Raw genomic sequence first — 16793 nt, 5'->3', positions numbered from 1 at the left:
CCTCAGCCTCCCGAGTGGCTGGGACTACAGGCACCCGCCACCACGCCGGGCCAATTTTTTGTATTTTTAGTAGAGACGGGGTTTCACCATGTTAGCCAGGATGGTCTCGATCTCCTGACCTTGTGATCTGCCCATCTTGGCCTCCCAAAGTGCTAGGATTACAGGCGTGAGCCACTGCGCCTGGCCCCGGGCTAGGTAGTTTTAATTAGACCATGGCCTTCTCTTCACTGGTGGCCTGGCCAGAAGTGAAATCAGATGCTTAGGTATGTGCATAGCTCCTCCACCTGCAAAGAAAGCCTGCTAAGAGGAACTAAATCCAAAATATCTATCCCCTGCGGCCCTTCAGGCCTGATCCTTCTCTTGATTTAACACATATTTATGGAAACCTATTGTGCATGCCAGATCCTTTTTTGGAGAAGGGTCTCACTCTGTCTCCCAGGCTGGAGTACAGTAGCACAATCCTGGCTCACTTCAACCTCTGCTTCCTGAGTTCAAGCAATTCTCCTGCCTCAGCCTCCCGAGTAGCTGGGACTACAGGCACATACCACCATGTCCGGCTAATATATATTTTTGTATTTTTGGTAGAGACGGGGTTTCACCATGTTGGCCAGACTGGTCTTGAACTCCTGACCTCAAGTGATCTGCCTACCTCAGCCTCCCAAAGTGCTGGGATTACAGGCGTGAGTTACCGAGCCTCGCCCCTTTTCCATCCATTACTTCATCTGATCCTTACGCCAACTCTGGGAAGCAGGATTATCCCATTTTACAAAGGAGAAAAATAGCCTCAGAGGTTCGACAATTTGCCAATAGTCATAAAGCTAGCAAAAGTGGTGGGGCTGGATTCGTTCCTTGTCCAATGCTCCAATGTCATCTCCAAGCTGACAGAGAAGTGGAAACAGGGAGGGTGGCAGCTGCCTATCTCCAGTCCATACGCAGTCAGAGTCCTCAGAGGTTCCAAGCTGGCAAAGTCCAGGTTAACAATGGCCTGTGTGGGAGGATCTCTTGAAAACAGGAGTACAAGACCAGCATGGGCAACATAGCGAGGCTCCATCTCTACAAAATATATAAAATTAGCTGTGGTCCCAGCGACTTGGGAGGCTGAGGCAGGAGGACCACTTGAGCCCTGCAGGTTGAGGCTGCAGTGAGCTAGTATGATTGTGCCACTGGGTTCCAGCTTGGGTGACAGAGCAAGACCCTGTCCCAAAAAAACAAAAAACAAAAAACAGCTTGTCAAAAACCCTCCTGCCAAGAGAAGTGGCTGCATTTCTATGGACTTCAGCTCTGAATTGGAAGTGAGGGTAGAGGGGAGTGGGACCCCAACTATATAAGCAGGCCACCAGAGCACCCATGTTCTTCAGACTGAGAAATGACAAATGACTCAGGATCAGTGGAGGCTCTCCCAAGGACTCAAAGCCCTCTCATTTTTCAGATAAAGTATTTTTTTTTTTTTTTTTTTTTTTTTTTTTTGAGACAGAGTCTAGCTCTGTCGCCCAGGCTGGAGTGCAGTGGCATGATCTCGGCTCACTGCAAGCTCCGCCTCCCAGGTTCACGCCATTTTTTTTTGAGACAGAGTCTTGCTCTGTCCCCCAGGCTGGAGTGCAGTGGCGTGATCTCAGCTCACTGCAAGCTCCACCTCCCAGGTTCACGCCATTCTCCTGCCTCAGCTTCCCAAGTAGCTGGGACTACAAGTGCCCGCCATCATGCCCGGCTAATTTTTTTTTTGTATTTTTAGTGGAGACGGGGTTTCACCGTGTTAGCCATGATGGTCTCGATCTCCTGACCTCATGATCCACCTGTCTCAGCCTCCCAAAGTGCTGGGATTACAGGTGTGAGCCACCGCGCCCGGCCGATAAAGTCTTATCTCCCAGAAGCTCCTGAGCTTTTGGCCTCTGAGGTTTTCAAACTGCTGATTCCTTAGAGATCTCCAGTCTGCTACACCAACCCCTGCCCAGAAAAGAAACTGAAGCCCTGCAAAATAGAACAGGTGAGGGTCTGACAACAGGTCTCCCAGAAACCTGGCCGGAATCATGCCAGCCAGCACATACCACATGCTTCTTCTATGATGGGCACTGGACTGAGTATCTTATAAGGCACCATTCAATCCTCAGAACAACCTTGGAAGATATATACTACCTCTGACACTAGTTCACATATGAAAAAACCAAGATGCAGAAAGATGGTTTATATTTTTTGTTCGGCTATTTTGTTTGCTTCTCACTGAGGGACACTCATAAGCCGCATGGTCTGCCTGTCTGAGGCCACTTTTGGGCCCCACATGCACAGTCGGCATGACTCTGGCATGCTGGCAGGACTGAATCCGGAAATTTCTCTGTACCCAGGAGGAGACCCCAATGTCCACCCTCCAGGTCTGCCCAGGAGCTGCCCTCATGGATCTCAGCATGGCCAGGATATTGCTTACTCCAGGGCTCATGGAGGAGTCCCCAAGAAGCCTGGAAAAAGGGAGTCCAAGCTCCGTAAGTTATATGTAGTGTGACCTTTGGCAAGTAACCCAACCTCTCTGAGCTCATCTGAAAAAAAAAAAAAATAATATCGATATCTCGACTTCAAGGAAAAAGGGAGAAAATGAGACATTCTGTGAAAGCTACTTCATGAACTCTGAGGTCTAGGTATAGGTCAGCTGCAGTAATGCCACAGGGTGAGGCAACTGCCCCACTTTTGGTCAGGGGATGACCTACCCAGGCTTGCCCAACTCTGCCTCACAATGGCACCCAGGAAGGATAAGGCCTTGAGGTGCTTCCAGGAGAATGAGGAAAGACGCTACTCCACCCACTACTGCACTGGACAAGGGCAACACTGCTCCTCCAGCCTGCAACGTTACTTTGATGGCAAGATCTGAGTTGGCCCACGGGAAGAAGGTTCAGGCAAAGATCCAGGATGCAAACAGGATAGCTGAACTTGCTGATAAGGAGTACCCAGAGCCAAACAGACACAGGTCAGGGACCACTGAGGCTGAGAACATAAAGACCTTGTGGGAAAGCACAGAGCTGTGTGGAAATGACTGTGAGCACATGGACCACTTGCAAATGAGACATCAGTCCATATCTCCGTTCACTCATTCCTTCATCCTTCTACCAAGTATTTGTTGTCACAAGACTAGAGAAACAGTGGCAAACCTGGCCCTCAGATTCCAGCAAGAGAGATGGCATATGACTAAGAATTACGCAGACAACTGACCAATGGCACATATGGCAAGGACTGTTGACAGAGGAAAGGGGCAGGGAGGCCAGAGGCAGGAGACATCATTCCGCTGCTGTAAAGTGGGGAAGGGTTCGATTCTGAAGCACATTAGTGTTAGATAAGATGGCTTGGGAAAAGGAAACAGAGACAGTAGAAGATTCACCATGCATTCTGTCACTCCAACTTCACTGCTCTTCCATTAAATTTTGTAATCTAAAAATGCAGAGGACAGGCCATATCCCGTTTTCAGTAAGGTCTCAATAATATCCATGTGGAAAAAATGGAAAAATATAAGCTTCAGGAACTAAGTGATTCTTTTTTTTTTTTTTTTTTTTTTAAATAGGGATGGGGTCTCGCCACTCGCCCAGGCTCATCTCGAACTCCTGGGCTCAAGCGATCTGCCCACCTCGGCCTCCCAAAGTACTGGGAATACAGGCGTGAGCCACCGCGCTCAGCCAACTTAGTGATTCTTAAATGGCTGATGTCTTCCAGGACAAGCTCAACTGTACAGTGAAGGGCTCAAATCTTAACCTTCTCTTCTTCCTATATTTTTTAACAGTATCTTCATGAAAACATAAACACAAACAACAAATTTTAGATTAATACAACACTGAAAAGGATATCAAATATTTGAGATAGAACAAGTAAGAACACAGAAGGTGTTGACAGGCTGGAAAAAAAGTCAGAATACTACCAGATGAAATTTAATTACAAGATGTGTGAGGTCTTGGATGGCGGTCTATAAAAAGCATCCACTAAGGAGATGGATTTCTAAAAACAGCCTAAGTGTTTGAGGTGACATTAAAATGGCCATCTGCTCTCTATGGGACCTTGGGACTTGACTGACAAAGAGCTCATGGCCCTTTGGTGGTCCTGGTGCACATGAAAGGCCTGAAGGAGAGGGATGCAGGTGCAGAGGGAACAGTAGAGTGAGCAAAGGGGCAGGGAGGCCCATCCGTGAGCAAAATGTGGGCAAGCTGGAGGGATGTGAGGAAGGCAGCTATACAAGGGGGTAGGTGAAGGAGGGCTTGGATACAGAGTGAGAGCCCACAATAGTGGCCCCTGGGACTTTGACAGCAGAACCCAGAGCCAAGAAATAGCAGAATCAGAGTGCAGAGCGGAGAGTGAAGAGCTGTCTTGAGGCCTTGGACCACCCTCTATCCACTAGCTCCTCACCAGCTGGTCACTAGCAACTGCAGCTAGGTGGTCATCAATTTCAGAGGAGGGTTTCTCTGATGTGCACCTAGGTCAGCTTAGCAGTGTCTATGCTATGTTCTCGGCTGCCTAGCTACCAAGGCTTTCCGGCCAACTCTTGGTTGGGGCATCCAGTTGCCCTGTTGAGGAATGCTGGCTCCTAGGCATGCAGCCCCAGCCATCAGCAATCCAATTCCCACTCAGGTCCCCTGATACTAGCTGTGCTCATCTCCTGGAGAAGTCATAGAGGGGATGTGGGGATATGGAGAGTTGCAGCCACCTTTTTACTGACCCTCAAGCCAAGGGAAATGGGACTTCTAGGAGTTGGGTTCCAAGTAAAATGCCCAACTCCCTTTCCTGGCAGAGCTGCTGGCAGCTGGGCTGGTAGAGTTCTGCCAGTTCTCTCCTCATTATACCATTCCATTCTGGAGAACTAGGGTGTGTAGATCGGGAACTTCTGCAAACCCAAGCAGGCAGACCAGGCAGTTAGTCACCACCTCAGGGCCAATGTGGCCGAATACCAGTTAGCACCCGGTAGGCAAGGCATCAGAATAGCCAAAGTCTCTTCCTCTCAAGCTCTAATCCTAAATGTCTACACATGTACAGGAATGCTCCTTCCAGGGATCCCAGAGGCCCCATCCTCTTCCACTGATTGCTATTTCTCCTGGGTTTCTTCTCCTGGTTAACAGCAATACTAATCCAGCCATTTTCTCACCTTTCCTTCTGCAAGTGCACCCCATCTATCACCAAGCCCTGCAGAGCCACACCTGGGCCTTTGTCCTGCACCCATCCCCACTGCCTTACCTCAGGCCATCTGCCTCTTCCCCTGGTCTTTACTCTGGTCCATCCTTCATGGTTTCACCAGAAGCCTTTTTCAATGTAACTGCTCTGGCTGCTGCTCATTCACCAAGAACAGACCAGAGGTCTGGCCCTATCTGACTCCCACCTGTCTGTTTACTTCCTGGACTAGTGCCACCCTCACTGCTGCTCCACAGCAACCAGCACCAAAGTCTGGGCCAGCTCACAGGCACACAAACCACCACCACGCAACCTATGCAAGGGTTCCCCAAACTTCTCATCCAACTCCAAACCTTGCTCCAACAAGTGCCACCAAAGCCAAGATCACGACCAGGATACTGCTGTACTCTCAGCATCCTCCCCGGGCTGGATAAACACAGCTGACTGGCTGGATGAACAAAGGCGTGCCCCTGCTACCCTCTATTCACCTGAAAGGGCTCCAATGCCTGGAAATGGTGCGGTACCCCAGAGCTCAGCAGAGGCGACACTGCCTTGAGCATTTGCCCCTGAGCCTCTCACCAACCAAAGTGGCTCCACAGAGCAGAGCCTCCAAGGTCCCTTATGCACACACCAAGGCTGTGGCCATTCTTGGTGTAGAAGCAGGTGCCATTGATGAGGTTGACGCAGCAGCCGATCACATCTCCTGTGGTGAATGTGGGACCATAGGGCTGGCCAGTCCCCGAGGAGCAGAACGAATGCCCATCATCACCATGGTAACCATAAGAATGTTTGTCCCAACCTGTGGGGGGAAGAGAGCAGCAATAACTGAGTAGGTACTTGAGGGAGGAAAAAGACAGTCACAGAAGCCCACCCAGGTCTCTCAGCCTCTCCTCAGCCTGCCCCACCTCTGTTAGCACTCTTGGCTTCTAGCAGAGCCACCAATAGACAGAGTCTGGCTGTGAGTCCAGCAGGTGACTGCCGAAGTAGCTGATGCAGCCCCACAGAGGAATGATCCCATGCTGCGGTTAACAGGAACCAAAACCATCAGTGACCCAGAAGGAACATACCAGAGGGTTACAACAAGGAGGTGGTCAAGGAAAGCCTTGTGAAGGAGTGGGAGGTGGTCAAGGAAAGCCTTGTGAAGGAGTGGGAGCTGGAAGTAACCTTGGAAGTGTATCTGGCAGGTTGTTTAAAATGCTTTTTTGTTTGTTTGTTTTGAGACGGAGTCTCGCTCTGTCACCCAGGCTGGAGTGCAATGGCGTGATCTCAGCCCACTGCCAGCCCTGCCTTCCGGGTTCACGCCATTCTCCTGCCTCAGCCTCCAGAGTAGCTGGGACTACAGGCGCCTGCCACAATGCACAGCTAATTTTTTTTTTATTATTATTTTTAGTAGAGACGGTGTTTCACCATGTTAGCCAGGATGGTCTCAATCTCCTGACCTCGTGATCCGCCTGCCTCGGCCTCCCAAAATGCTGGCATTACAGGAGTTAGCCACCGCGCCCGGCCGCTGCCCAGCTAATTTTTTTGTATTTTTAGTAGAGACGGGGTTTCACCGTGTTAGCCAGGATAGTCTCAATCTCCTGACCTCATGATCCGCCTGCCTCGGCCTCCCAAAGTCCTAGGATTACAGGTGTAAGCCACTGTGCCTGGCCTAAAATGTATTTTATATTGTGGATTCGTTTACATATAGTAAGAATCTCTATTTTTATTTTTTTTTTTGAGACAGAGTCTCCCTCTGTCACTCAGGCTGGCGTGCAGTAGTGTGATCTTGGCTCACTGCAACCTCCGCCTCCCAGGTTCAAGTGATTCTCTTGCCTCAGCCTCTGGAGTAACTGGGATTACAGATGCGTGCCACCATGCCCAGCTAATTTTTGTATTTTTAGTAGAGACGGGGTTTCAACATGTTGGCCAGGCTGGTCTTGAACTCCTGACCTTATGTGATCCTCCAGCCTCGGCATCCCAAAGTGCTAAGATTACAGGCATGAGCCACTGTACCCGGCCGATTCTCCCTTTTAAACTGTATAATTCAAGTGAGTTTTAACAAATGTATACAGTTGCATTACCACCACCACAATCAACACACAAAACATTTCCATCACTCTAAAGCTGAGCATGGTGGCTCACGCTTGTAATCCTAACACTTTGGGAGGCTGAGGTGGAAGGATCACTTGAGGTCAGGAGGTCAAGATCAGCCTGGGACAACATAGTGGGACCTCATCTCTATAAAAAATTTTAAAAATTGTCCAGGCGCGGTGGCTCACGCCTATAATCCCAGCACTTTGGGAGGCCGCAGTGGGTGGATCACCTGAGGTCGGGAGTTCAAGACAAGCCTGACCAACATGGAGAAACCCTGTCTCTACTAAAAATACAAAATTAGCCGGGCATGGTGGTGCACGCCTGTAATCCCAGCTACTCAGGAGGCTGAGGCAGGAGAATCACTTGAGCTCAGGAGGCGGAGGTTGCAGTGAGCCGAGATTGCGCCACTGCACTCCAGCCTGGGCAACAAGAGCGAAACTCTGTCTCGAAAAAATAAAAAATAAAAAAATAAAAAAAATTAGCCAGGCATGGCCAGGCATGGTGGCTCACACCTGTAATCCCAGCACTTTGGGAGGACAAGGCGAGCGGATCATGAGGTCAGGAGATCAAGACCATCCTGGCTAACACAGTAAAACCCTGTCTCTACCAAAAATACAAAAAATTAGCCGGGCACGGTGGTGGATGCCTGTAGTCCCAGCTACTCAGGAGGCTGATGCAGGAGAATGGCATGAACCTGGGAGGCAGAGCTTGCAGTGAGCCGAGATCGCGCCACTGAACTCCAGCCTGGGAGACACAGCGAGACTCCGTCTCAAAAATAATAATAATAAAAAATTAGCCAGGTGTGGTGGCGCCTGCCTATAGTCCCAGCTACTTAGGAGGCTGAGGCAGGAGGATTATTTAAGCCCAGGAGTTCAAGGCTGCAGTGAGCTATGATCATGCCAGTGTACTTCAGCCTGGGCAACAAAGTGAGACCCAATCTCCTCCAAAAAAAGTTCCCTCAGGCCTCTTGGGAGTCAATTTGTTCCATCCATTCCCAGTCCCCGGCAACACTAATCTGATGTGTTCCCATGGTTTTGCCTTTTCCAGAATTTCACATAAATGGAATCATAGAACATGAGGTGTCTTGCCTGGCTTCTTAGACTTAGCACAATGCATCTGCGATCCATCCATGTTGTTAGGAGAAGCAGTGTTCCATTCCTTTTTATTGCTGAGTAGTACTCCATGTTATGGATACACCCCAGTTTTTCTATCTGTTCATACACCAGTTGATGACATTTGAGTTGTTATAATTTTTAGCTGTCATGAATAAAGCCAACAAATATTTGCCTTAAGGTATTTGCACAGACATATGTTTTCATTTCTCTTGGGTAAATACTTACAAGTGGTATTACTGGGTTATAAGATAAGTGTATGTTTCATTTGATAAGAAACTGTCAAACTGTTTTCCAAAGTGGCTGTGCTATTTTGCATTCCAACCAGTAATGTATGAGTTCCATATCTTCTTCAGTATTTACTATTCTCAGTTTATTTTTTTTAATTTTGGCCTTTTAGTGTATATATAGTAGTTTTAATATCATTGTGGTTTTAATATACATTTTCCCTATGACAAAATATACTGAGTGTCTTTTCATGTACTCATTTGCCATCTATTTGTTGGAAAATTATTCAACTGTCTTTTCAAATTTTTAACTCACTTTTTATTGGGTTGTTCATTGTATTGCACTTGTTTATCGTATTGCACTGTAAAGGTTCTTGATATATTTTAGATACAAGTCCTTTTATGTTTTGTGAGTATTTCTTCCAGTCTGTGGTTTATCATCTTTTGTTTGTTTTTTTGGTGAGAAGGGGTCTCACACTCTCTCATCCAGACTGGAATGCAGTGGCCCAATCTCAGCTCACCACAACCTCCGCCTTCCAGGCTCAAGGGATTCTCCCACCTCAGACTCCCGAGTAGCTGGGATTATAGGCACACGCCACTATCACCAGGCTAATTTTTGCATTTGTAGTAGAGTTGGGGTTTCACCATGTTGGCCAGGCTGGTCTCGAACTCCTGACCTCAAATGGTCCACCCGCCTCGGCCTCTCAAAAATGTTGGGATTACAGGCATGAACCATGGCGCCTGGACTCATTTTCTTTTCTTTTTTTTTTTTTTTTTAAGACGGAGTCTCACTCTGTCGCCCAGGCTGGAGTGCAGGTACGTGATCTCGGCTCACTGCAAGCTCCGCCTCCCAGGTTCGTGCCATTCTCCCACCTCAGTCTCCTGAGTAGCTGGGACTACAAGCACCCGCCACCATGCCTGGCTAATTTTGTTTTTGTATTTTTTAGCAGAGATGGGGTTTCACCATGTTAGCCAGGATGGTCTTGATCTCCTGAACTCACAATCTGCCCACGTCAGCCTCCCAAAGGGCTGGGATTACAGGCGTGAGCCACTGCGCCTGGCCCTCATTTTCTTAATAATGCCTTTCGAAGGTGGGCTGTGATCGTGACTGGGATTTTGTTGACTCTCTAGATCAATTTGGAGAGAATAGATAGCTTAACAATATTAATTATTCTGGCCGGATGTAGTGGCTCATGCCTATAATCCCAGCACTTTGGGAGGTCAAGGCAGGAGGACTGCTTGAGCCCAGGAGTTTAAGACCAGCCTAGCAAACAGGTGAAACGCCGTCTCTACCAAAAATACAAAAAAAATTAGCCAGGCGTGGTGGTGGGCGCCTGTAATCGCAACTACTCAGGAGGCTGAGGCAGGAGAATCACTTAAACCCAGGAAGGCGGAGGTTGCAGTGAGCAAGATCACGCCACTGCACTCCAGCCTGGGCAACAAGAGCGAAACTCCGTCTAAAAAAAAAAAAGTAAGTGCATGGTACTCAGGAAGGAAAAAAATATATATTACTATTATTTGTACAGACAGGGTCTTTCTGTGTTGCCCAGGCTGGTCTCAAACTCCTGGTCTCAAGCAATTCTCCCACCTCTGCACCAAGGTTTTAGACAAGGGGAGAGGGGAGTGAAAAAGGGAGGAGGATGTGCAGGCAAAGGCATGAGTACAGGTGGCGCAGGAGGGGTGGAGCTGCAGAAGGGTTCGACTGCCTGGCTAAGGAGCAGAAATGGAACCCATAGAGCCATGACAAGCCCAGGACCTGCACAGGCTGGGGAGCTGATGGGCTGACAGGCAGGTCTACTCCCCAGGTACCCCTCCAGGTAGCTTCCCCAGTGTCTGCCTGCTTCTTCCTTGGGGCCTAAGCAGCACACCATAGGAACATGCTTAAGCACATCCCTCCCCTCCCAAGTGGCATGGGTAGAGGCTCTCTTCTGAGTAGAGGATCTGAGTAGCCAGAAAGCAGGGCAAGGCTCAAACATTCACAGTACATGTTGTGTACGTGGATAGGTGAGGACACAGGGTGTGGGCAGGCAGCAAGCAAAGGTGTGGGGGTGAGAAAAGGATAACAGGGCCAAGGGCTGACAAGAGAGGCAGAAAGTGTGACTGGAGAGGTGACACAGTCCAGACCCTGGAGCCTAAACTCAGCATTTAAATCAGTGAGCACAAAGGAAGTTGTCCCCTTGGTCACAGCACCCATCCCAAGCCTAGTGTACCCTGAGCTTTCACATCTTTTTATCCAGGAAGCCTCTATTTAAACAAAGATTCTCCAGCACCCACAGTGGGAAACAGGCCAAGACTGAACAGCTCTCAGAAACTGGTGGAGGCCCTCAGCCCTGCTGGTGCCTCCTGCATCTCCCCACCGCCATCACCAGGAAACCAGTGTGAGAGCTGCTTGAGACTGGCTTTAGAAGGGCCAAAGCCTCTACCTGGATCCAGGCTCTATTCTTACCTTCTGAATTCCCCAAAGACATTGGAACTGCCTGGCTCAGGGGACATGTTGCTGCTCTGAGCATCAACTCAGCTCCTAAGCTCATCAGGCCCAGCAGTGGGAGAGGCCTTTCTGTTGCTAGTGGGTATGCAAATCATTTGACCTCAGAGAAATAGCTCTTCTGGGACAGAGCAATGCCCATTCCCCACCAAGAGGCAGGCTCATGAGGCCATCACAGTCAAGGCCTTTTCTCAGGCATCAACTCGGGAGACACTATGGCTCCTGATGGCAGCGGCTATTCCCCTGGTCTATAGCAGGCTATAGATGAGGGCAGCCAGCTGGACAGCAGTGAGGAGCAAAGGGAAAATCATCCCTCCAGGTCTGGCTCAGACTGTGGTGGCCCCAGGCATGCCCACCAGCTTGCCCTGACAGGATCCATAACTATGGGCCACACCAGCCACAACAGCCCTCCTCCCCCCCAGCCCCTCATCCCTCAGATAGAGCACAGGGATTTCCCACTGCAAGGCAGTAACTGACAACAATGTGGCAACCTGTTAGGAGGGCACCCATAACCCTGTATGTTTGGCACAGCACAACAGATGTTGCCAGGGGTCTGGGATGCCAGAAGGTAAGGTGGGGCTCTCCTCAATGCTCCCTGACCTGCACAGCCCCCTAAAGCCAAGTCCACTGCTTATGTGGCCACGGGGGCACACCATCCAGCAAAGCCACTGCCCATTCCACCCTCCCCAAATAGTCTTTCAGGAAGGCTGCTTGCTGCTTTTCTGGGTCCTCTTAGAACTATGCCCAAGAACTAGTGGTATCGACTCTGTCCTCCCCTCTTGCCAGTGCATCATGATCCAGTTCAAATTTCTGCCTCCTGGAGTCTTTCATAACATCCTTTGGTCCTCCCCTTGCACACTGCCCATATCCCTGGTCCACAGCCTGGTGCCTACTGAACCTCTTCAATCACCAGTCACTGTTCCCGGGACTGTCCATGCCCCTTCCCCCAAGATCATGAGCTCCTTGGTACAGGGGCCAAATGATCTCAGGAAAGTTCCTCCAGTGCCCAGCATGTCAGGAGTCTGACAGGTGGTACAGGTGTGTGCACAAGCACATATGTGTGTTTATGTGCCACCAGTGACCAGCCCCAGTTGTCAGCCTGCCTCTTTCTCACACAAGGATGATCCTGTATGACAGATTTTTATGCAAATTTTACTGTCCAGGAGGTCTAAGACATAATAAGCTGGAAGGTTTCCTTTTTTCACTTTCTTTTTTTTTTTTTTTTTTTTTGAGACGGAGTCTCACTCTGTCGCCCAGGGTGGAGTGCAGTGGTGCGATCTCTGCTCACTGCAAGCTCCGCCTCCCAGGTTCATGCCATTCTCCTGCCTTAGCCTCCCAAGTAGCTGGGACTACAGGCGCCCACCACCACGCCTGGCTAATTTTTTGTATTTTTAGTAGAGACGGTTTCACCGTGTTAGCCAGGATGGTCTCGATCTCCTGATCTCGTGATCTGCCCGCCTTGGCCTCCCAAAGTGCTGGGATTACAGGCGTGAGCCACCGTGCCCGGCCCCTTTTTTCACTTTCTCAGGTTAGAACAGCAGATACTCTAGAAAACCTAACAACACTTTGGTCATATGATTTATGAAAGCTCATGAAATCACCAGTAAGAACCTACTTAGTCAGTGACTCAAGGATATTTGGGAGATATTTTTGTCTCAGTGTATGGGAGTTCAATATCCACTATGAAAACAACAGATGCTTAAATTTTCAAAGACCTAAAATTAAAATAAGTATTTTAAACACTTTTCTTTAAAAATAAACTATATAACTATTTTGACAAAACGAGCACAGAATTTTTAGATTTTGCCTGTAATCCCAGCACTTGGGAGGATGAGGTGGGAGGATCACTTGCGGCCAGGAGTTTGAAACCAGCCTGGCCAACATGGTGAAATCCTGTCTCCACTTAAAAATAGAAAACTTAGCTGGGTGTGGTAGCACATGCCTATAGTCCCAGCTACTTGGGAGGCTGAAGCATGAGAATCACTTGAACCGGGGAGGCGGAGGTTGGAGTGACCTGAGATTGTGCCAATGTACTCCAGCCTGGGCAACAGAGCAAGACGTTGTCTCAAAAAAAAAAGGCCAGGCTCAGTGGCTCATGCCTATAATCCCAGTACTTTGGGAGGCTGAGGTGGGCAGATCACCTGAGGTCAGGAGTTTGAGACCAGCCCGGCCAACATGGAGAAACCTCGTCTCTACTAAAAATACAAAAATTAGCTGGGCGTGGTGGTGCGCTCCTGTAATTCCAGCTACTCGGGATGCTGAGGCAGGAGAATTGCTTGAACCTGGGAGGCGGAGGTTGCAGTGAGCTGAAATCGTGCCACTTCACTCCATCTCAAAAAGAAAAAAAAAAAGAAAGAATTTTTAAATTTTTAACTCTGGCTATAAATATGGATTTTAAATTTTAAAAAACCAAAGAGCTCAATTAAAAAAAAAATTAGAATCAATTCAGGATTCACCATCACCTCAGTTTGGCCAGAAAAGAGAGAAGTTTTCTGCCTTTCCAATTCCCAAATGATTTATCAATTTTTATAGATTTTCCCAGAGGTGAAAAATACACAGTACCTGTTACAGGCCGGATAAGACCCCCACCCCAAAGACGTCCATGGTCTAATCCCCAGAACCTGTGACTATGTCACCTTTCATGGTAAAAAGGATTTTGCAGAAGTGATTAAGTTAAAGCCCTTGAAGTCGGGGATGACAGTGGATTATCCAGGTGGGCCAATGTAATCACAGGGGTCTTTATGAAATGGAAGATATCTCACTGCTGGCTTTGAAGATGGAGGATGGGGCCATGAATGAGTCAAGGAACACAGGAGGCTGCTAGAAGCTAGAAGAGGCAAGGAATGAATTCTCCCCTAGGGCCTCCAGAAAGAATGCAGCCCTGCCAATACCTGGATTTTAGAATTTCTGTTCTCCAGAACTGTAAAATGATTATTTCAAGCCAACACTGTTGTTACAGTAGCAATAGGAAATCTGAACCTATTCTGGCCAGGGGTCTGCCATTACAGAGCTGTAATATATCTTCAACTGAAGCTATCAATATTTTTTTCCAGACACAATAAGTGTCTGTGTGTATATATAAGGTATATAACTTATATATATATATTTATACAAGGATGTGTGCAAAAGGCAGTTTGAGGTTAAAAACAGAATGTTGCACACCTCATTTAGTATCACTGGCTGCTGCAGCAGCATGGTTTATGGCCACTGTGTTGCCTTCACATCCTCTGGAAAGGACAAGCACTATCTGCTTACCACCAAATAACTAACAAAGGCCTGCCCCAGGGAGTTTGCAAAATGGGAGTAGGAAGTGTGAAAGGAATAAAGACAGGGAAAATGTAAGTAAACAAATAGGAAAACAAGAAATACCTGGTAGATCAAGTATGCTCTAAAGAAAACAAGGCTGGGCTGGGTGCAGTGGCTCATGCCTGTAATCCCAGCATTTTGGGAGGCCAAGGCAAGAGGATTGCTTCAGTACAGGTGTTCGAGACCAGCCTGGGCAACATGGTGAGACCCTATATCTACAAAAAAATACAAAAACTAGCTGGGTGTGGCAGTGTGTACTTGTGGTCCCAGCTACACAGGAGGCTAAGTTGGGAAGACTGGATCATGCCACTGCACTCTAGCCTGGGCAACAGAGAGAAATCTCATCTTAAAAAAAAGCTGTGTGCAGCAGCTTATGCCTGCAATCTCAGCACTTTGGGAGGCCAAGGCAAGTGGATCACTTGAGCCCAGGAGTTCGAGACCATCCTGGACAACATGGTGACACCCCATCTCTACAAAAAATTAGCCAGGCACTGTGGTGCACACCTGTAGTACTACTGAGGAGGGAGGATCCCTTGAACCCAGCAGTTTGAGGTGGCAGTGAGCTATAATCGTGCTATTGCACTCCAGCCTGGGCAACAAAGACTATTTATAAAAGAGAAGAAAATGCAAAGCCAGATGATGGGCTAGCAATGGGAGAGGGGATGAGGACTGACTGGAATGGGGTAGTCAATCGAGTTCTTGCTGAGAGGGTGACTCCTAAGCAGAGGTCTGCTGGACAAGAGGAACAGAATAAAAAACCTTCGGGGTAAAGGGTATGAACTCAGCATGTCTGAGAAACAGAAAAGCATCCAGTGGGGCTGGAGCTGAGCAAGACTTAGGAAAGACTCAGAGCAGAGTGGGCAGGACTCGCCAGGTGTGGGTGCAGCTAATGTGAGAGGAAAAAAGGATGGCACCCAGGTTTCTGGCCTGAGCAAACAAGTACATGGTGGCACCATTTATCAAGAGACAAGGAGGCCGGGCGCGGTGGCTCACGCCTGTGATCCCAGCACTTTGGGAGGCTGAGGCAGGTGGATCACGAGGTCAGGAGATCGAGACCATCCTGGCTAACATGGTGAAACCCCGTCTCTACTAAAAAATACAAAAAATTAGCCGGGCGTGGTGGCGGGCACCTGTAGCCCAGTTACTCGGGAGGCTGAGGCAGGAGAATGGCGTGAACCTGGGAGGCAGAGCTTGCAGTGAGCAGAGATCGCACCACTGCACTCCAGCCTGGGCGACAGAGCAAGACTCCTTCTCAAAAAAAAAAAAAGAGACAAGGAAGATGGGTGGAAGGAACAGGCCCTTCAGAAACGCTAAGCTTGAGATGTCTTATTAGACATCCAAGTAGCCAGCGGCTGAACAAGGCAGGTAAGATGGTGGCAGGTCCAGGGACTTTGTGGCTCCTTCCCAGATGCAGAAAGGCTGTGATGGGGAACACTCATTAAACAAACAGTGGTGTGGACAGAAAACTTTGAGTGAAGTCACTGGAGGATTTTCCTCCTGTGTTGTCCTGATACATACAATGGTTTTCTGTTTTTCCTTTGTGAGAAAGATTCAGCCTAGCTAAGGGCTAGAAAGAACAGGACAAACATGCAACAAAGGCACCAGAAGCCCAAAGGAGTTCAGGAGATGATGGATTCAGTCATCCGCCCCTTGTGAACCTGCTCCCCAGGCCTTGAGAAGTTGTACAGTAAAGAGGAACTGGCACTACACTGCCGTCTTGAGAAACTGGAAACCAGAAGGCCAGGGCTTAGCCCCGGCCCCACATTTTGCAGTGAGTCTGTTGTCAGCCTCAGGCTAGGATCCTCACACAGGCAGACTGGCCTCTGTTAGAAAGAGACTGTAGCCCTGGGTGCCAGGACAGCCAGTGGGGCTGAAGTGCTTCTGCTGTCTGGTTCTGGCCACAGCACTGTTCTTCCCGTGATAGGCCCTGGCCAGTCACTCATCCTCAGACCTCAGACCCTGGTTCCCTTCTCTACAAAATGAGAGGAGAGGGACTAGGCAGAGTTGTCAAAGGGCCCTGGATGTCTACTTGTAGGAAACATTCTAAGACTCCAACCCACTTGCAGGTATGATAAATCCCATCAGAGGACAGAGGAAACTGAGGCACTAAGAGGCTGAGTGGAGGCCTGTGGTCATGTAAATAACACTTCTTCCCTCCTCTGAGGGACACCCAGGGGAGCACCAAGCAGGTACTTGTGATGGTGAAGCCACCTCCTCCTTCCCAACCCAACCACCCAGCACCATGCCTAGGGTGCTGCCCTTCCCATTAAGGGGGGGTCCAGCAATTATGCCTGGGTGAGCAGCCTCTCCAGCCCCACCAACTTCTGCTTTAGAACCAGACAACCCTTTTCCCACTCCCACCCTGAAGCCAAAGTCAGCAACTTTCTAAACATGCATCCCTCCCTCGGTGGGTCTAGAGAGAGGATGGAGATGTGCCTAGAAGTGAGGGTTGTCACC

The 16793-nt window shown here is 48.9% G+C and overlaps 1 protein-coding gene across 3 annotated transcripts in view; it reads right to left on the bottom strand.

Moving 5' to 3' along the window:
• Positions 1-16793, bottom strand: part of RANBP10 (RAN binding protein 10) — an 86063-nt gene that overhangs the window by 15168 nt on the left and 54102 nt on the right. For all 3 annotated transcript variants that reach the window (XM_003262901.4, XM_030795216.1, XM_030795223.1), the window contains one exon: positions 5762-5929. In XM_003262901.4, the coding sequence (XP_003262949.3) occupies positions 5762-5929 (168 nt within the window). The remainder of the gene's footprint in view (positions 1-5761; positions 5930-16793) is intronic.

This window comes from Nomascus leucogenys, chromosome 2 (genome assembly GCF_006542625.1).
Source record: "Nomascus leucogenys isolate Asia chromosome 2, Asia_NLE_v1, whole genome shotgun sequence".
Lineage (NCBI taxonomy): Eukaryota > Metazoa > Chordata > Mammalia > Primates > Hylobatidae > Nomascus > Nomascus leucogenys.
Note: the sequence above shows the minus strand (reverse complement) of the source record. Positions and strands in the feature narration are given on the sequence as shown.